The sequence below is a fragment of the Eimeria tenella genome, genomic scaffold (assembly GCF_000499545.2).
Source record: "Eimeria tenella Houghton genomic scaffold, Eth_scaff32, whole genome shotgun sequence".
NCBI lineage: Eukaryota > Apicomplexa > Conoidasida > Eucoccidiorida > Eimeriidae > Eimeria > Eimeria tenella.
In genome coordinates, this window is record NW_013543049.1 from 142713 (window position 1) to 163502 (window position 20790).

The 20790-nt window shown below is 39.7% G+C and overlaps 4 protein-coding genes across 4 annotated transcripts in view; 2 read left to right on the top strand and 2 right to left on the bottom strand.

Annotated features, from left to right (window-relative positions):
- Window positions 1-30: 30 nt before the first annotated feature.
- ETH_00006120 (protein transport protein Sec23, putative) lies at window positions 31-11100 on the top strand (the record flags this gene model as incomplete). The annotated part of the gene is made up of 18 exons (XM_013376159.1): window positions 31-245; window positions 916-994; window positions 1258-1476; window positions 1929-2069; window positions 2485-2678; window positions 3356-3479; window positions 3742-3909; window positions 4450-4573; window positions 5074-5160; window positions 5487-5633; window positions 5926-6045; window positions 6509-6637; window positions 7047-7182; window positions 7819-7942; window positions 8743-8871; window positions 9239-9276; window positions 9534-9708; window positions 10825-11100. The coding sequence occupies 18 exons, from the start codon at window positions 31-33 to the stop codon at window positions 11098-11100; spliced, it is 2625 nt and encodes an 874-aa protein (XP_013231613.1).
- Window positions 11101-14704: 3604 nt separating this feature from the next.
- Window positions 14705-16459, bottom strand: ETH_00006125 (REX1 DNA repair domain-containing protein, putative; the record flags this gene model as incomplete). Its single annotated transcript, XM_013376160.1, has 3 exons — window positions 14705-14806; window positions 15400-15514; window positions 16425-16459. 3 exons carry the CDS (start codon window positions 16457-16459, stop codon window positions 14705-14707), a joined length of 252 nt encoding a protein of 83 aa, XP_013231614.1.
- Window positions 16460-19350: 2891 nt separating this feature from the next.
- On the bottom strand, window positions 19351-19758 carry ETH_00006130 (DNA repair protein, putative; the record flags this gene model as incomplete). The annotated part of the gene is made up of 1 exon (XM_013376161.1): window positions 19351-19758. The coding sequence occupies one exon, from the start codon at window positions 19756-19758 to the stop codon at window positions 19351-19353; it is 408 nt and encodes a 135-aa protein (XP_013231615.1).
- Window positions 19759-20282: 524 nt separating this feature from the next.
- ETH_00006135 (uncharacterized protein) overlaps window positions 20283-20790 on the top strand; it is a gene marked incomplete at both ends in the record, with an annotated part of 1186 nt that continues 678 nt past the window's right edge. Inside the window, one exon of the mRNA XM_013376162.1 lies at window positions 20283-20738. Coding sequence (XP_013231616.1) covers window positions 20283-20738 — 456 coding nt within the window. The remainder of the gene's footprint in view (window positions 20739-20790) is intronic.

Below are 20790 nucleotides of genomic sequence, written 5' to 3' on the forward strand. Positions count from 1 at the left end.
GCAGCAGCAGCAGCAGCAGCAGCAGCAGCAATGGACGTGCACGAGCACGAGGCAGCAACTGGCTGCCGGTTCTCGTGGAACATCTGGCCGCCAACGCGGGCGGAGGCGCAGCAGATCGAAGTGCCGCTGGGGTGTATGTACACCCCGCTGAAGGAGTGCATGCATCTGCAGCTCGTTGAGTACGAGCCCGTGCGCTGCAGAGTCAGCGGCTGCATTTTGAATCCTTTCTGCGCAGTCGACTTCAGGTCCCAAACCCTAAACCCTAAACCCTAAACCCTAAACCCTAGCCCTAGCCCCGGGCCCCGTTGGGGCGGCGGCGCCGCGCCGCGGGCAGTCCGCCGCTGCTCGCGCGGAAACCCGAAACCAAACTCTAAACCCTAAACCCTAAACCCTAGACCCGCGCTGCAGCGCGAAACCCTCGGGCTAAACACTAAACCCTCAAACCCTAAACCCTAAACCCGCGCTGCAGCGTGGGACCCTGGGGCTAAACCCTGAACCCGCTTTAGAAGGGAGCCGAGCAGTATCTGCACAGGGGTTTGGAAATGGAAAACCCTAAACCCTAAACCCTTAAGCCTTTGCACGGAAAAGCGCCAAGCAGCAGCAGCGGATGTGTAAACCCTTACACGCAACCCGCAGCAGCGCCTTTCAAGGCCAAGGGTTTCGGGTTTAGGGTTTAGGGTTTAGGGTTTATACTGGATTTGCAATACAGTAACAACACCGTTGCTGCTGCTGCTGCTGCTATTCCCGCTGCTGCTGCTGCTGCTGCTGCCTTTAATGCGTTTTTGTGCCCCCTTTGGCGAATTTGCCTTATCTAATTTCGCCATTTGTTTATTTTTATTTAATTATCATTCGTTGATTATTTATTATTTATTATTTTATTTATTTATTTGTTTATTTACTTATTTTTGTCTGCAGAAACAAAAGCTGGACTTGCCCCTTTTCGCTGCAGCGAAATTCTTTCCCCAGCCACTATGCTGCCCACATATCCGAACATGTAAGAAATATGAATTAAATAAATAAATTGGATTAAATTAATTCAAAATAAATAAATAAATAAGTTATATTTAATTAATTTATTAATGATAAATAGAATAAGAATAGACAAGGGGGAAATAATTGGGTGGATAGCAGTGGCCGGCTGGAGCCGCCTTGTTCTTATTAAATGTATTAAGTTATTGAATTACAAGTTAAGTAATTAATTGCTAATTAGTTTGTTTATTTATGTATTTATTTATTTATTATTTATTTTGTTTTCAGAATTTGCCCGCGGAGTTGCTGTACCCAACCATTGAGTACATTTTGCCCCCCAGCATGTCTTTGCCCAGCAGCGCAGCAGCAGCAGCAGCAGCTGCTGCAGCAGCAGCAGGAGCAGCAGGAAACGCCAACCAGCTGCTGCCTTCTCCCCTGTTTGTGCTAGTTCTGGACACCTGCATAATTGAGGAAGAAATCGAGCAGCTCAAGGACTCGCTGCTGCAGGTGTTTGCTGCTGCTGCTGCTGCTGCTGCTGCTGACTTTGTTGCTGCTGCTGCTGCCGTTACTAATATTTCTGCTGCAGCTTCTTGCGCTGCTGCTGGCGCTGCTGCTGCTGGTGGGGTGGCTGCGGTGGCTGTTTCTTCTGCTGCAGCTGCTTCTCCTGCTGCAGCTGTGTCTGCTGCTGTATTTGCTTCTTCTAATGCAGCTTCCGTCGCTGCTGCTGCATCCGCGGTTGCTGCAAATCCTGCTGCTGTATTCGCTGCCACGAACAGTGCCGCTGCTGCTGCCACCACTGTGCTGCTGCTGCTGCAGCTGCTGCAGCAGCAGCAGATCCTGCGTTTCTTGTGCGCGTGTGCGCATTCCGCGAACTTAATTCTTTTTTGAATTTCGTTTTAATTTGAAAGGAAAATAAATTTAAAATTAAAAATAAAAGTTGTTTGTTTGCTTCGACTCAGGCGCTGGCGCTGATGCCTTCAGATGCAATGATTTGCCTCATCACTTTCGGAGCCATGTGCATGCTCCACGAAATTGCAGATGGAGGAGAATTCAACAAAGTTCATGTTTTCCACGGATCCAGAGACCTTTCCTCAGCTAGTGTGAGGGTTTAGGGTTTAGGGTTTAGGGTTTAGGATTTAGGGTTCAGGTTTGGGGTTTTAGAGGTGTCCGTTCATGTTTTCCACGGATCCAGAGACCTTTCTTTAGCTAGTGTGAGGGTTTAGGGTTTAGGGTTTAGGGTTTAGGGTTTAGGATTTAGGGTTCAGGTTTGGGGTTTTAGAGGTGTCAGTTCATGTTTTCCACGGATCCAGAGACCTCTCTTCAGCTAGTGTGAAGGTTTAGGGTTTAGGGTTTAGGGTTTAGGGTTGGGGTTTTAGCGGTGTCAGTTCATGTTTTCCACGGATCCAGAGGCCTTTCTTCAGCAATTGTGAGGGTTCAGCGTTTAGGGTTTAGGGTTAAGGTTTGGCAAGGCCTAAGGCCTAGGGTTTAGGGTTTAGGGTTTGGGGTGTTTTTCAGATTCAGCAGCAGCTGGGACTGGGTGGTGGTGCTACTTATGCTGCTCCCCGCAGCGGCAGCAGCAACAACAGATGCCCCTGGCTGCCACCAGCAGCAGCAAGATTTATTCAGTCTGTGGGGGACTGCGAAGCAAAAGTTTCTTTCATTTTAGAGTCCCTGAAGAAGGACTACTGGCCAGTGCCAGCAGACTCCAGGTGAGGGTTTAGGGTGTAGGGTGTAGGGTTTAGGGCTTGGGCTTGCTGCTGCCACCACCGTTCATCTGCATTTAGTTCGAATTGACCCTTTTAAGAGTTAATTACATCTTTGTTTTGCTATTTCATTTATTTAATTTTTGTTTTCTTCATTTGATCCGTTTTATTTGCACTTTGTATCTGTTTCTGTTCGTTTAATTTGCCCCCTTCCAAAAATGTAGTAGCAGGGCTTTGCAAGATCGAACTAGAGTTTGTTCTCAATTCAATTTTTTGTTTATTTCGGAATTATTTGAATCGGAGTTATTTTTCATTTTTCTTTTAATGATCGTTTCCTTTATTTCGTTTCATCTTTTTGTATTTTAGCTTTTTGGTTCCGAATTATTCTTACTTGTTTCGCAATTATCTGAATTGCAATTACTCGGAATTCGTCGATTTTGGCGGCATTTTCGTCGTTTTTTGCGCGTTTCTTTTTGAAATTATTATTATTATTAATTCGTTTTTTGTTCGAGGTTATTTATCATTTCTTCGAGTCGAAAAGTGCACTGGATTGATCAGTGGTGCCCAACCGATCTGCCTGTTCAACTTTTTTTCGCATTTTTCCGCATTTTCCCCGCAATTTTTCCGCTTATTTTCCTTTTTTCTCCTTTTTTTCTGCACTTCGCCTTTTTTTCCTTTTAAAGACCCAAAAGATGCACCGGATTGGCCCTTTCGGTGGCTCTGGCTCTCGTAGAAAGTTGTTGGTTGAATTTGCCCGCAAGGATTATGCTGTTCACGGGGGGCGTCTGCACCACGGGTCCCGGCCAGGTGATTTCCTGCATTTCTTCATTCTTTTCTTTGCTTTTTGATCAAATTAATTCTTCTCTTTCCCGATTTATTAATTCGCCAAATGATAAACAAAAGATTGGTTATCTTCTGCCCCATTTAATTGCTTGTTTGCCTCGTTTCCCCCCCCCCCAAACGCCCTACTGCCGCTGCTGCTGCCGCCGCTGCTGCTGCTGCTGCTGTTGCTGCTGCCGGTGTCGCGAGAAGCCGCTGTTTTGAGGTTTAGGGTTTGCGCTTGCTGCAGATAGTGGATCTGCCCCTGGCGGAGTCAATTAGGCACCACTTGGACCTCCAAAAGGACAATTCTAATGCCCGATTTGTCCAAAAAGCTCTCAAGTTTTACGCATTTCTTGCAAACCGGGCAGTGCGGGCTGGCTGCGCCATAGACATTTTCGCCTGTTCTTTGGACCAGGTGGGTTTGCGCATTTTCCCAAGTTCCTTTTCTCTTCTAATTGCCTTCCTTTTCCAAATTAGTCAATTATTAATTACTTTTCCAATTAATTCAAGAGGAAATGGTTGAGTTCTTCATTTATTCATGAACTTGTGCCGAGTTCCATTCGTTTTGCAATTACTGAGCCGTTTGGGCCACTAGCTAGCTGGCTAGCTAGCTAGCTCGCTGGGGAGCTAGAGAACTAGCTAGCTAGCTAGGGAGCTAGTCAGAGAGCTGGTCAGCCAGCAGGCCAGCTAGCTAGAGAGCTAGCTAGCTAGCTAGTAGCTGGCTAGAGAGCTACCTAGAGAATTAGCTAAGGAGGTTCCTTTGTGCGAAAGCTGTTTGAAGTTCTTTTGGTTTTAGAGGGTTTATAAAAGAAAATCATCTAAAGAAACTTATTATTGCAATCGCTATTTCGTTTAAATGTTAGTCCTTGGAGCAGCGACAGCAGCTACAACAACCAGAACAGCAGCAGCAGCAGCAGTGGGGCCCTTTTGTCTGTTGAGTTCTCTTGCCATTCAGGTGGGACTTTACGAAATGAAAGTAATGCCGGAGAAGACAGGAGGCGCTGTGGTGATGGCAGATTCTTTTTCGTTGAATGTTTACAAAGACAGCCTCAGGAAGTTCTTCGAGACAGACTCAACCGGTGAGGCAGCAGCTAGCTGGCAAGCTAGCTAGCTAGCTTTAGCGCAAGCTGGCTAGCTAGGGGGAGGGCTGGCTAGCTAGAGAGCAAGAGAGCTAGCGAGAGAGAGGTAGGGAGCTAGCTGGATAGCTAGCTACCCGGCTAGCTATCCCGCTAGCTAGCTAGAAAGCTAGCTGGCACTATGGCAGCTGATGTGGCTAGCTAGCTAATGAGGTGACCAGCTAGTAAGCCAGCTAGCTCACCACCCAGGAAACTGGCCAGTTGCCTCCCCAGCTCCCTCCATCAGCACCTATATATCTAGCTAGCTAGATAGCTGGCTAGCTAGATAGATACCTAGCTAGCTAGCTCGCTACGTAGCTAGGTACATCATAGCTAGCTAGGTAGCTTTTGTTGTGTGCATTGGCGGCTTGGACTTCCAGAACTTGGTGCTGAGTGGCGCCGACCTGTTGAGGGTTTAGGGTTTAGGGTTTAGGGTTTGTGTGATTTGATGGTTGTTTGTGCAGGGTTTCTTCAAATGGGCTTCAACGCGCGAGTGGAGGTTTTGTGCAGCAAAGAGTTTAAAGTCTGCGGGGCGATTGGCCCGTGCACAAGTGCGCCGTTTTCGCAATTTTCGGGAACAACTTAGTGGAGAAACTGGCCGATTTCCCGATAATTTCGGACTTAATGGATCAATTAATCAATTAATTGTTGAATTAATTCATTTAGAGTCAATTGTTTTCCTTTTTTCCCGAATTAAATCGAAAAAGACTCGCAAAAGACCGCGTGGCTGCTGCAGGCACTCTGCGGCTGCGTGTCTTGCAAATGTTTGCTCTTGAGGGAGTTGTATTCGTTTTTTTGCTTCTTTTTTCGAAATTATTATTTATTTTTGTCTATTTATTTTTTATTTCCATTTAATTTCTCTTTTACTTCGCTATAGGCACCAACAAAAGAGGCGCGCAGGTTTCCGACTTGGCCATTGGAGAAGGCGCGACTTCGGAATGGCAGGCGGCGGCGCTGGACAGGGAAACCACTCTAGCGTTTTACTTCGAAGTCACCAACCAACACCCTTCCAATTTGCCTCCAGGTGATTTATTTTCCGATTTTTTTGTTGAAAAACTTTCCAATTTGTTTTCCGGTTTATTCCCCGATTTATTTCCCGAAAAACTGCGGGAAATTGGCCAAGTTTTGGCGGTTTCCGGTGGAGCTGATCGGGCGCTTCTCAGTGTTTTTCATCTTATTTTTCGGCTTTTTTCGGATTTTTCTGCTTTTTTCGGATGATTTTTCGATTTAAATTCCTCCAAGTTCTTTTTTAATTATTTCCGGTTTTTTTCTTTCAAAAAAGCCCCTTTTTGTCCTCTTTTCCGCCTTTTCCTCAGGCAAACAGTCCTTTCTCCAGTTCCAAACGTGTTACTTGCACCCCAGCGGCCGCCGCCGCCTGCGGGTCACCACTTTGTCTTATCGCTTTGCGGAACAGAGCCCTCTAGACATTGCCCCAGGTAATCCCAACTTCTAGCTAGCTGGCTAGCTAGGTAGCTAGTTGCCTGGCTAGCTGGCTAGATAGCTGCCTAGCTAGCTAGTACAGCTAGCTAGCTAGCTGTCTAGCTAGCCAGATAGCTAGGTGGCCATCAAGCTAGCTAGCTAAACAACTAACTAGCAAGACAGCTAGCTAGCCAGGTAGATGACCATTATCTGTCCCACTGGGTAACTGCCTAGCTTGCTAGCTAGCTAGCTAGCTAGCTAGCCAGGAAGGTGGCCATTTAGCTAGGTAGCCAGTTGGCTGGCTAGTCGCTCGCGTCCGATTTTTCCGCGCATCTCCTCGCTCGCTCGCTAGCCATCAAGCTAACCAGCTAGCCATCCAGCTGGCCAGCTAGCCATCCAGCTAGCCAGCTAATTGTCCAGCTAGCCAGCTAGCTGTCCAGCTAGCTAGCTAGCTAGCTGGATGTTTGCGTTTGCTTGAAGGCTTTGACCAAGAAGCTGCAGCAGTTCTGACGGCTCGTTTGGCAGTTTTAAAAACTGAAAATGAAGAGGCCATGGATGTCTTGAGGTGGCTCGATAGGAAGCTCATTCGACTCGTCGCCAGATTTGCTGGTGAGTTGTTTGTTTTTATTTTATTTATTTTGTTCATTTTTTTGTTTCTTTATGTAATTTTGTTTATTGTATCTTTTTGTTCCATTTATTTACACAAAGACGATGTGGATTACTGATTTTGATTTGATTTCTGCATTTTTCCATTTTCGTTCTCTCTGCATCTTTTTGAAAGCCCTTTTACTTCGTTTTGGAGGAAATGTCTCCATTTCGAAATTAATTAATTAATTAATTAATTAATTAATTAATTAATTAATTATAGGTTTAGGGTTTGCTAGGGTTCATGATTTTCTAGGGTTTATGGTTTCCCAGGGTCTAGGGTTCTTAAGGGTTTCGGGTTTGTTCGTGCTTGCTAGTGTTTGTTAGGGCTTGCTGGACTTGCTAGGGTTTAGGGTTTAGGGTTTGTGTGCAGACTACCAAAAGGACGATCCGAATTCATTTCACTTATCGACGGAGTTTGCAATTTACCCGCAATTCATGTACCACTTGCGGCGGAGTCATTTCTTGCAAACTTTCAACGCCAGTCCGGACGAAACGGCTTATTACCGGTGAATTTTCTTTTTTTTCCAAATTTATTCCTTATTCTGTCTTTCATTTCCACTTTTCCACAAATTTAAACAGATTAATTGCAAATTCAACGGAAATTTGCTCGCCAGTGCACCGGAAGTGGCTCAGATGCCTCGCGAATCGGTGGATTAGTTAGTTGATCTTTTAATTGGTTAAAGTTTCGATCATTTAATTCACAATTGGATCAATTCATCAGTAAACAAATTTGGCTTCTATTTGTTTCAAATCTGGCGATTTGCAAGGAACAGAACGACGGAAGTCGTCACCAGATTTGCGGGTTTTGCAAGTTTTGTTCATTCAGTTTGTTCATTTGTCTATTTATTTATTTATTTTATTTATTCTATTTATTTTATTGATTAATTATAATCTTATTATTATATATTTAATTGTTTTTGCGTCTGGTCGCGAAACAAAATGACGAAGAACGAGTTCGAAGTAGCAGCTGGTGCAACTGTGGACCTAAGCAGCGAGGAATCGAGCAGCAAATGAGCAGATAAATGGACAAATGAATAAATGAGCGAATAAAAGACTAAACAAACATTTTAGAATGATGTTTATTGATTAAAAGAGGCTTAAAATGGATTAAATTGGGCCTCGATTGTCGAATTTGAACGCAGATCGGTGCTGCTCCGGGCCAGCGTGGTGAACGCGCTGGTGATGATTCAGCCGGCCCTGCTTTCTTACTCTTTGAACCAGCAGGGGCCTCCCCAGCCAGTGTTGCTTGACGCGCAGGCCCTCAAGGTCAAATTTAATGCAATTTGATGCAATTTAATCCAATTTAATTCAATTAAATGCAATTTAATGCAATTTAATGCAATTAAACGCAATTTAATTCAGTTTTTTTCGGTTTTATTTGCTTCTTTGCACAAAGAATTTGTTCTTTGCTCTTTGTTTCAAGGAAAAGTCGATATTTGAGATCCATTTCAAGTCTTTTCGGCTTTCTTTGGTGGAGGCTTTGGTTTTGTTTCTTTTCCGTTTTCTGTTGAGGAGGAATTGCATTTAATTATTTTTACAAAGAATTTAACTTTGTTTCGTTTTTGTTTCTTTCCAAATAATTTAATTCTCTTCTGCTTTTTCGTGGCTTCTAGGTCTTTCTGTTCTTTATCCTTTACTGTCCTCTTATTTATTTATGATTATTTATTTATTATTTATTTATTTATTTGTTTGTTTTCTCAAGTTGACGGGGAATTTCGTTTTAATTCTTTTCTGCTTTTTCGCAGCTTCTTCGTGCTTTTAAATGGCTTTCCTTGGCTGCCAGTTTTCTGTTTCTCGATTCTTTGTTCTCTTTTATTTGTCCTTTTTATCTATTTGTTTTATATAATTATTTCCTCTTTTGTTTTTCATTTTTATTTATCTTTTCATTCATTTATGTGTTTTTTCAACTTGAAGTGGCTGTTTGTTTCCTTATTTCATTTCGCTGATTCATCTTTTTGTTACTTTGGACTGCCCAAGCCATCACCAGCTGATTAATTATTTCATTCATTAGATCATTAATTTATCATTTATGTATTTATTTATTTATTTATTATTTATCATTTCAGCCCGACGTGATTCTGCTGCTGGACTCCTTCTTCCACGTTGTGGTTTGGCACGGGGAATTAATTCACCAGTGGAAGCAGCAAGGCTATCACAACCTTCCTGAATATGAAAACCTCAGACAGCTGCTGCAGGCAAGCTTCTGCTGCTGCTGCTGCGGGGGTGGTGGTGGTGCTGCTGCTGCTGCTGTTGTTGCGTTGTTGCTGCTGCTGCTGCGGGTGTATTGGTGGTGGTGCTGCTGCTGCTGTTGGTGCTGCGCGGGTGGTGGTGGTGCTGCTGCTGCTGCGGGGGTGATGGTGCTGCTGCTGGGCCTGGTGATGCTGGTGCTGCTGCAGCAGCAGCTGCAGCTGAATTTGCCGGTGCTGTTGCTGCCGGTTAGAGCAGCTGTTGATGGCGCTGATTTTGGATGCGCTGGTGCTGCTGCTGCTGCGTCAGCAACAGCAGCAGCAGCAGGTTGCAACCTTTTTATTTGCTGCTCTCTGTCTTAACTTGTGCATGCAGGCGCCTGTGGATGATGCCGCTGTAATCCTAAGTGACAGGTTCGTGGGCTTTTCCTTTTTCCGTTAAACCCCTCTGAGTCTAAACCCTAAACCCTAAACCCTCGGCTGCCACAGCCATTTTCTCTCGCGAACTCTTGATTGAAAACCCCAAGCCGCTCTCGAAAAGAAACCCCAAACCCTAAACCCTAAACCCTCGGCCGCCGCAGCCAGGCTGTCGCACGAGCCCTAAACTGAAAACCCCAAACCGCTTTCCTACAGAAACCCCAAACCCTATTCCCTAAACCCTGTTGCTGCAGGTTCCCGGCCCCCAAGTACGTGCAGTGCAACAGCGGGGGCTCTCAGGCTCGGTTTTTGCTCGCGAAGGTAAACCCTTCAGTTTCTTATGACTCAGCAGCAGCAGGAGCAGCAGCAGCAGCAGCAGGAATTGGCTTCGGCGACAGCAACGGGGAAACTGCAATAAACACCGATGATGTCAGTCTTAAAGTCTTTATGGACCATCTCATAAAACTCGCAGTGCAAAGTTGAATGAAAGGGTCTTAAAATCCAATTCAAGATCTGCAATTCAAGAAATGTTGTTCGAAAAATTCAAGAAATTCAAGATTTTCAATCAAGAAGTTGTTCAAGATCTTCATGATATGTTGGTCAAGGCCTTCAATTCAAGCTTGAAATGAAGTTCTTGAGTAATATTTCCCGACTCAAGATTTTCAATTCAAGAAATCTAGTTCAAGGTTTTCATTTCAACAAATGTCATTCAAGATGTTCAATTCGAGAAATACTACTCAAGATTTTCAATTCAAGAAATCTAGTTCAAGGTTTTCATTTCAACAAATGTCATTCAAGATGTTCAGTTCAAGAAGAACAATTCAAGATGTTCAATTTGAGAAATTCAATTCAAGAAATGTAATTCAAGATGTTCAATTCGGAAATCCTTTTCGAGAAAATCAATTCAAGAAATCCACTCCAAGAAGAACAAACAATTCAACAAATATAATTCAACAAATATAATTCAAGAAATATAATTCAGGAAATGTAATTCAAGAAATATACTTCAAGAAATATAATTCAAGAAATTGAATTCGAGAAATTGAATTCAAGAAATTCAAATTTGGGAATTTGCGGCGGAGAAATTCAAAAACGAAAATTAATCAAATTCAATTTCGCAAATGCAGAATTCGGGAATTTCATTTCCGAAATTTAAATTCGAAAATTAAAATTCAAATTCTGAGAATTGCATTTCAATAAATTCAATTCAATAAATTCAATTCAAGAAATTCAATTCATGAATTATATTTCAAAAGATGGAATTTAAAATATTAAAGAAATTTAATTCAAGAAATTAAATTCACGAAATTAAATTCAAGAATTGGATTTGTAACTCGTAGAACTAAAAAGTTGAAATCAAGAAACGCAATTTAAATTAATTCCGAAAATGCAATTCAAGAAGTGCAATAAAGAAGAATAATCAAAGTAGAATTTAAATGGTATAATTTGATAAATATAAATCAAGAAATAAATTTAAAAGTTCAAAATTGAAGACATGAAATAAATGACTCAAAAATTCAAATTAAATTCAAATTCTGTCCAGAGTTCCTCCCAAAGAGTTCTGGAGGCCTTCTGCTGAGGGCAACTGCAGCTGCTGCTGAACAGCAGCAGCTGCAGCAGGAGCAACAGCACCTGCTGCAGCAACAGCAGCTGCTGCAGCAGCAGCTGCTGCAGCAGCAGCTGCAGCAGCAGCAGCAGCTGCATCAGCAGCTACTGCAGCAACAGCAGCAGCTGCAGCAACAGCAACAGCAGCAGCTGCAGCAGCAGCAGCTGGAGCAGCAAAAGATAACTGAACAGTTTCTGAAAATAAAAGTGGATTAGTTGCAAATATTTGGGACTTGTTGAAAGTTTTGAGACGGAGGAAATTCAGATATTTGAAGAAAAGCATTTTTATTAATTTGTTGCGACAGTAGATGGATAAATGAAATAAATAAATAAATACTCACTAGTTAGTTACTTTTTAATTCGAAATAAATGGTTTGAATGGCATTATATGCAAATAAGTAAATAAACAAATTAATAAATTAATTCAAATAAAAAATTAGATAGGCCTCGACAAAAAGTTACTCAAAATGAAGTTTCCTTCTTTACTGTGCATGTAAGCACCCTAGTAAATAAATAAATAAATAAATAAAATAAAATAATTAATTTAAAAAATAAATGAATAAATAAATGAATAAGTCTTCTTGAATCTCTGCATATCTTTTTATTAAAATATAATATATATAAAGGGAAACGCGCGCAGCTGGGGTGCACGTACACCTCGTTGCTGTGTGAATAGTGGCTTATTTTATTTCCTTTTTATTTTAAATTTTAATTTAATGAAATAATAAATAAAGTTTCTTTTTAATTGCAGAATGGAACAAAGAAACATTAAAAGTATTTTAAACTTCAAATTTAAATTAATTTGTTCCCAAAAATGCAGCTTTAAATTAATATATTTTTCAATTTATTTAGTGTTTCAACTTTAAATTAAATTAGAATTTCAACTCCAATTTCTTCTCAAATTGCAACTTTATATTGTTCTCTTTTTGAATTAAAACTTGAAATTAATTTCTTTTTTGAATTCGGATTTTAAATTAATATTTTTAAAATATTAGTTTTAATTGAAGACTTGTCTTTTAAATATTAATTCAAGCTCATTAAATAATTGCTTTTTAATACCAGTCTTGATTAAACTAACAATAAATAAATAATTCTTTTTTAAATATTAGTTTTAATCCAACTAATATTAGATAAATAATTGTATTTTAAATACTGGTTTGAGTAAGCTAGTGTTAAATAAATAATTGTTTTTTAAATGCTAGTTTTTTTTAGTTAAACCAACATGAATTAAATAATTCTTTTTAAATTAGTTTTGATTTTAGTTAAATTAGCATTAAATAAGTAAATATGTTTTAAATATTATTTTAATTAAACAAATATTAAATAAATAACTTAAATGAATTGTTTCTGAACATGAATTAATGTTAGTTTAATTAGAATTATGTTCAATTCTAATTAAACTAACATTAAGCAAATAATTACACTTTAAATATTATTTTAATTTTAATTAAGCAAACACTAAGTAAACAATTTAAATGGATTGTTTTTGAAGAGAATGCACGGAGTGGGATTCGAACCCACGAGGTCTTTACGACCAGGGGATCTTAAGTCCGCCCCCTTAACCGCTCGGGCATCCGTGCTGGTTGTGCTGCTTTTCTTTCTTTTCTCAATCGAATTAATTCAAATTTAATTTTTATATTTAATTCTTTTCTTTTCTTCTTATTTTCCTCCATTTTCCCCTTTTTTTCTCCGAAATCCGACAGAACGCGCGCTTTCGCGAGCTGTCGATACACCTGGATGCACCCCGCAGGAGCCCAGCTGTCGATACACCCGGAACCCACAGCTGCTCTCTGCAACAACAAACGCCCAAAGAGGAATTTAAACGCATTTATAGATATAAAATTAAATTTAATTTACTTATTTTGTTCCTTTTAAATCAAGTTGGACAAAAAACTGCCATCCACAGCCGCAGCTTATGGAGAACAAGGGGGGGACAAATTTGCAGTTTCTGCTCCATTTCCGGGGGTGAAATTTAAATTAAATAAAATAAAAATCAATTTTATAATCAAATTCACAATTTTAAAAACAATTAAATCATTAATGGAAACATTTAGAGCAGACAGAGCCTGCAGATCTTTACTGCTGCTGCTGCTGCTGCTGCTGGTACTGCTTCTGTTACCAACACCACTGCTGCTGCTGCTGCTACTGTTGCTGCTGCCAACACCACTGCTGCTGCTGCGGTTACTGCTGCGGCTGCCAACACCACAGCTGCTGTTGCTGCTGTTGCTGCTGCTGCGGCTCCCTCGGCCTGAGAGGCGGCATCTGCTGCAGCACCAAACCCCGAGCTCTATAGGCACACGCCCTAGCGCTGCAGCAAAGGCTGCTGCTGCTGCCGCTGCTGCTGCAGCCGTTAAACAGCAGCAGCGCCTGCTGCCGCAGCCTCCAAGCTGCTGCTGCAGCTTCGCAGCAGCAGCAACTTCTCCCTAAGCTGTGCTGCAGAAGCATTTAACTTCTATTTATTTTCATTCTTCTTAAATGCACTTGCAAGGCCAAAATACAGCAGTAGCAATTCCTTTCAGGTTGTTCTTTCCCACATGAAGCTTTTCATTTTGCTTCTGCTGCAAAGTACAAACAGCAGCAGCAGCAGCAGCAGCAGCTGCTGCTGCTGCTGCTGCTGCAGCTCGCAGACACTTCTTCCTCCTGTCCTTTTTGCTGTTGCTCCAACACCCCACTGTGTCATTCATTTACTCTATTTTAGTTATTTTAATTAAATTTGTTTTTAAATATTTTCTCAAGATATAAATTCATTAAATTGTTTTGCTTTCACAATTTGTTCGTATACAATTAATTCGTTTGTTTCTCGCGAATTCGTAAAAAGGAAATTACTTGAAAATAATGCAAAATTATTTAAAAGTGAAAAGGGAAAAAAGAAAATAATTTAGTAATGTGTCAGCAAATGCGGCACAAGTAACAAAACGGAGACTGTCCTGCTGCTTTTGCTGCTGCTCTTGCTGCTGCGTTTGTGCTGCTTTTGCTTCTGACTTTGCTGCTGCTTCTGCTTCTGACTTTGCTGCTGTTTTTGCTGCTGCTGCTGCTGTTGCTGCTGCTGCTTTTGCTGCTCTCAAACATTCCATAATTCATAATAAAACAAAAATAAATATAAGTGACTAACGAGGGAACGGCGAAGCAAATAAAAAAAACGACTAGAGGGTAAAATTGAGGTGTACAGACACCTGGACGGCGAACAGGCCTCGCCCGTGTCTCGTCTTTAATTTTCATTTTAACTTTTTCATAACAATGAAAATTAAAAAGAGAAAATAAAAGAAATTGAATTCTGAATAAAAAGAGATAAACGAGAAATCAAGAGACTTCGGATGGCCGGCAAAATGCTGCAGTTCACACGCACAAAAGAAATCACTTTATTTGATAAAAAGTATTCGATGCTTTATAAGTTCAATTAGTTAGTTTAACATTTATAAATATGGATACATATACTATATTTATATATAAATATTTATATATATAAATACAAAAAATGTAATTTAAGAGAAGGATGGCGAAGGAATGGGTTTCAGCTGAGGTGTACGTACGCCTGCGGTAAGTGCAGGAAATGTGTCGGGAGCGAAGAAAGGACAAAAAGGCCAAATGCAGTTTAAAATTTCAATTTTTAATTTATATTTCTGCAAATGTAAATTAAATAAAACAAAATTAAAATTTAAATCCACTTTTTTCATTTAATTCTTGTTTTCTAGAGTGGAGCTCATCATACACCGCAGGTGTCGCGGATCAAAAGGGCAAATGAACAAACAGTTAACTCTGCATTTATTTCTCTTTTTTATTTAATATTTATTATTTATTTATTTATTTATTTACTCTTCAATCAGTAGGTATTGGCAGCAGCCCCCGCCTCATTCGCCTTTTTCTCTTTTTGCATTTCCGCCAAAGGTCGCTCAGCCAGTTCCAAACGCCTCGTCACTTCTTCCTGAATAAATAAAAAAAACAAAACTAAAAACAATTTAATTAAAATAAATAAATAAGTAAACAAATAAATATATAAATGAACGAATAAACAAATATTAGTATCATAAAAAATGAGCCATTTGGCAATTAAACGAGCCAATCAAAAGACAAAGAAAACACCAATTGATTTAATAAACAAGTGAAAAAAAATACAGAGACAAACAAAGAAAAAGAATGAGTAAATAGACAAATAAATAATAATTATTGCATATTTTTAAAAAAGAATAGATAAATGGACAAATAAATAATAATTATTATTTATTTGCTATCCTTTCTTTTCAGCTGCAGCGCAGCAGCTAAAAGAAAGAAATCAAAATTAATTATTACTGCTAGAACAGCGAGCTGAAGGACCAAAAAGAACGACTTGACAAAATTTTGAGATAAGAAAAGGCAAAAAAGAGAAAACAAAAAGAAACAAAAACACAAAGGAATAATAAAAGAATAAAAGGACAAAAGGAGTCATTTAGGAAGTGATTTGGAGTCCAAAACGTCCTTTAAAAGGCTCCAAAAGGCTCAAAAAAAGCTCCAAAAAGTCTTTTTCTGGAAAGACTTTACCTCCAAAAAACTACAAACCGACTCCGAACACAACACGTGCTCTTCGCTGATTTTTTCAATTATGAAATTCTTCGTTTCGTTCAGCTGCAGAATTATCTCCATTGTGGGGGGGTCACTAAAAACAAAATAAATAAATAATAAATAAATAAATAATAAGTATAACGAATATAATAAATAAATAATAAATAAATAATAGATTAATTAATTAATTGAGGGATTCATCTGTTTGGAAATTTGGAAAAAAACGGACTGATGGGTGTTTGTCTTGGGCGAAATAAGTGAAAGGAATATTCAGCAAATTGTCTAAAAGGAATTAAATTAGGTAAATAATAATAAATAAATAAACAAATAAATAAATAATAAATATATATAAATAAAATTAAAAATAAAATAAAATAATGGAGTTGAAATAATCAAGAAGTCGAAAGGAAGAACAACTGAATTAATTAAATGGCAAAGAATTAAACTGCAGCAAAATAATGAAAATAAATAATAAACAAACAAATAAATCTAAATAAATTGATTAACTTACAAAATAAAAAATAAATAAATAAAATAAAATAAAAAACAAATAAATAAAAAATGACAGATAAAGCAAAATGAACAAAGGCCAGACACACTGAAGGGTCGTGAGGGGAATTTGAATAAAAGCAAAAAGACGAAAACAAAACAAAATGAAAAAGATCAACAAGAAAATAAAATTAGAAATAAAAACAATATAAAAAATAAACAAAATGAAAGCAATCGAAGCAACGAAGAAGAGTCTGTTTGAGCTTTTAATTTTTGTTAATTTCCACTTTTGTTTATTTCAATTTGCACTTTTGTTTTTTCATTTTTAGTTCAGTTTAAAGAAAAAAGCAGGATTAAATGAACTTCTCGGTTTGATTTTCAAAAAGATGAATAACTTGTTAATTTTCTTCCTTTTAAATCCACAAATGGTTTATTTAATTGCACTTTAAGATCACAATTAATTAATTCAGTTGTTTTTTAGGATTATTGGTTTTTAATTTCCTTTTTTTCCTTACCATTGCACGAGAATGCCTTTGATCGCGACGACCATCTTCGCGAGAAAATCTCCGAATTTGAAAATAAAAAAAAAGAAATGAAAAACAATTCTTTTGTAGAATTAATTTGAGTTAGGAGAAGAGAGAAAAAGGCGAAAAAAAGAAAAAGATGAAAAAAGAAGCAGGAGTGGCGCCGTCAGCCGCCGAAACCGGAAAAAACGAAAAAAAGAAGAAAATTGGATTTTTGAGTTGGTTTTTCAAAATAAAAAGATATTTGATTAAATTTAAATCAATTTAAATAATTTGAAATGGTTTATTCCTGTTGAATTCCATTTGTCGCGAAGAGCTGGGGGTAAGACCCGCCACAGCCAGCGAAGTGGAAGCCGTCTTCAGTTTTTGCTTTTTGTCCTTGTTATTGCACAATTAACACACCATTCGAAAGCAAATTGCATTTGGTTTCCAACTGAATCAAAATTAAATCCCCAGAAGAAACCCTTTTCTTTATTTCTGCAGCTTTCCCTCTTGGCGCAGCCCCGAGCGCAGCAGCAGCGGCTGTGGTGTACAGACACCTCAACCCAAACGCCCACACCGTATCTCCGCACTAAATTCTTTACTTCTTTCATTATTTTTAATTAGTTTCTCTTTTATTAACTCAACTATACATGTGGGGAGCTAAAAGAGCGCCCTTTAAGGCCATATCTTGCAGCCATTGCAGCCCTCGCCTTAGTTACTAGAAATGCCTCTTTTGCTTCTCCAAACTCTTTATCATAAAGGCCTCAAGTTCTCTTCTCTTTTGTTTTTTATTCTTTTTAAACTCCATAATCAACTTTGCAGCAGACTCGTCTGCCTTGAAGTTAGCAGGAGTGTCAACGGCGACCTAAGAAGCCCTAAACCCTAAACCCTAAGCGCTAGACCCTAAACCCTAAACCCTAAATGCTAGACCCTCACTCTTAATTGCTGGCCCGCCGTCCGTCTTCCGCGAGCCGTAAGGCCCTAGCCGTATTAAACCCTGCCTCTTAGACCCTAATCCGTAAAACCTAAACCCTAAACCCTAAACCCTAGCGATTAAGCCTTTGTTTCACGTTCCGCAAAGACACAACGGCGGGCAAACGAGTAAAAAGAAGTAAACAAAAACAAAAAGAAAAGCACACGAAGAAGACAAATAAACAAAAACAAACAAAAGGACAAAAAGCAAAGACAGAAGGAAAAAAAGAAAACAAATATCAAAAAGACAAATTAAAAGTATGCAGACAAACGAGAAGCGACCGTTTGCTTCGAATTCAGATTTCTCGCAGCCACCATTTGAATCCTATTTGTCCATAAGGGCAATAATAAATAAATAAAAATAAATGATAAATAGATAAATAATAAATAAATAAATAGATAAAGAAAAATAGAAGTAAGTAAATACTAACGTTTAATTGCTATCTTTCGCATGCATGCGCATGCGCCAGTGTGTACGTACACCTCGTTGAACTGCGCAGAAGTGCGCATTTTCTGTCTTTGAAAAAAAATGGAGTAAATAATTAAATAAAGAATAAAGCATTTCTAATAAACTATTAGATAAGTAATATATTAAATAGGAATATATTAAATAAGTAATATATTAAATAAGAATATATTAAATAAGAATAAAGCATTTCTAATGAAATATAAAATAAACAATAAATCTTTTCGTACTTTTTGCAAAAAATAAAATAAATATTTTCAGTTGAGCCTTTTCAATAAGCCATCCGGCTCTCCGCTACAGACAGAAACAAATTCGAACATAAAAGAAAAGAAAAAAAAGAAATAAAAGAAAAAGAAGTAAGAGCAATAAGTTCGAAAATAAAAGAAAAGAAATAAAAGAAAAATAAACAAAAGAAATAAAATCGAAAATAAAAGGAAAAGAAGTAAAAGGAAAAGAAATAAAAGAATTAATCAAAAGCGGCACAAAAAGCCAACCATCGGACCCTCTAGGGTTTAGGGTTTGGGGCTAGGGTTTAGCGAGTAGGGTTTGAGGCCAAGGTTTTAGGCACTAGGGTTTAGCAGCTAGGGTTTGGGGCCAAGGGTTTAGGGTTTAGAGGGAAGCCAGCTCGCAACTGGGGGCGTTTGGGGCCTTTTGTTTCTTTTTAGTCCTTTTTAATCCTTTTTAATTCGAAATTTCTTTAATTTCATTTTAAAAAGACTTTTAAAAGACTTAAAAAGACTTTTAGAAGAAACTTTTGTCCAAATTGCATTTATTTTCTATTTCGCATTTATTTTCTATTTCGCATTTATTTCTTCTTTTAGATCTGCATGCGCTGGCGCAGCCCCGCGTTTCTTGTCTCGAGTTTGCACAAGTCGCATCGAATTCAATTGAATTAAATTTCAATTTTAATTTACTTTTATTTACTTTAATTTAATTTAATCTAATTTAACTTGATTGAATTCAATTCAACTGCTTCTTGAGCCACTGTGCACTTACTCGATTTCGACTTCGGTTCCGCCGTCAAAGTGATAAATTTGAATTCATTTCAATTCTTGAAATACAATTTTGAATTTAATTCTTGAATTTTAAATTTGAATTATTTCAATTTCTTGAATTATAAATTCGAAATGAATTCAAATTAATTCGCATATTCAGAACTCGTTTGCAGAACTTGAACGAAGTTGCGGAATTCAACTTCTCTCCGCGCCGCGAGTTTCCCGAGCCAAATCCCTCGAATTAACTGAATTAAGTGGATTAAATTTAATCAATTTAATTAATTGAATTAAATTTAATTAAATGAATTGAATTTAACTGAATTCGGTCGGATTCAATCGACAACAGCGGCGATTTGTGAGACTTGGATCTGGGGGCGTAGGGGGCGGGAAGTTGAACAGTGCGGAAAGCGGGGAATCTGCGGCGTTTTTTGTCTTCTTTTTGCGGAAAAGAAGAGGAAAAAGGAAAAGAAGTATTTTGGAGTGGAAGAAACGAAGAGATCGCTCAGCTTTCCTCGTAATCGCCGATGCCTCCCTCGCCGATGGCGAAGAGCGCCTCGCCCTCGGGGAGGCTGGGGCTGTCGTAGACTTTGCAAATGCGGCTTTCGGCCCTTCCCTTGCGCAAGTAAAGCCGCGTCTGACTTGCATGCGCCATAATGTGGCCTCCGATGGGGAGTTTGTCGCCGCAGCCGCTGCTGCTGCTGCTGCCCGGGAACGCGTCCACCCGCGCCACCACCTGGTTGCTCACCAGCACCGCCACCCCGAATGTGTCCGCCAGGCGCTGTAGACTCCGCAAAAAACGACATAAATGACCTTGTCGAGCAGCAAGTTCTCCTCTTCCGACGAACTCGGACCTGTACAACCCGGTGGCGCTGTCCACCACCAGCAGCGCGAAGCGCGCCTCGCTCATCATCGCCGCCGCCTGCGCCAGAAGCTCCAGCTGGTGGTCTGCGCAAACCCGCGCAAACTTCCCAACTTTCCTCCAGTTTGTTTCATTAAATCCCATTTAATTCATTTATATTTCAAAAGCGAACAAAAACGAACAAAAACGAACACAAAAGAACACAAATCGACCAAAATCGTAAGAAGATCGGCTTCCAGTCCACTTGGCTCGTCGTGGTCCACTGGTCACCTGCGCAGTTTGCTTCTCCATTTGTGCACTCATTTATTTAGCCATTTGTTTCTTGTTTGTTTTATTATTAATTTAGTTTTAGTACTTAATTAATTAATTTTGTTTCGTGTATCTTTGTTTATTTTATTTGTTTGGACAGCACATGCTCTTGCGTGAAACACGCCGTTGACACTTTTTCAAATTAAAAGTTAAAAACGAATAATCAGTAATAAGTAGTTAATAATTAACAATTAATACAATTAATAATCCACACTTAATAATTAACAATTGACAATTCCAACAATTTAATTTAAGAGTGAACACTGATGAATTCCAAAACGTCAAAAGACCCCTTCGACATTATTCCCCATCCCTCTCTCCTCTCAACCACCTCCCCGCCCCTGCTGCCGCTGCCGCTGCTGCTCCCGCAGCCGCAGCAGCAGCAGCAGCAGCAGCAGCAGCAGCAGCAGCAGCAGCGGACCGCAGTTGTAGGCCCTGGCGTAGGCGATGTTGTCGAGGCAGTCCGCGGGGTCGAGGCCGAACCTGCGGGCGATGGCCACAATTCGTTCGGGGCGGAAAGTGCCTTCGGTGTCGATCCACAGGCACTTGCCTTCGCCGCCGCTCTGCTCCACCGGCAGCTGGCACGTCACCTGCAGCAGCAGCAGCAGCAGCAGCGGCAGCAGCAGCGGCAGCAGCAGCGGCGGAGGTGGAGCGGGAGGGGAGGGGAGGGGAGGGAGGGGAGGGAGGGGAGGCAGGGGCGAAGGCTCAGCGCTGCAAGCCGAGTTAGCCGTGGAGACAGACACTCCAAACAGCCAACTGCTGCTGCTGCTGCTG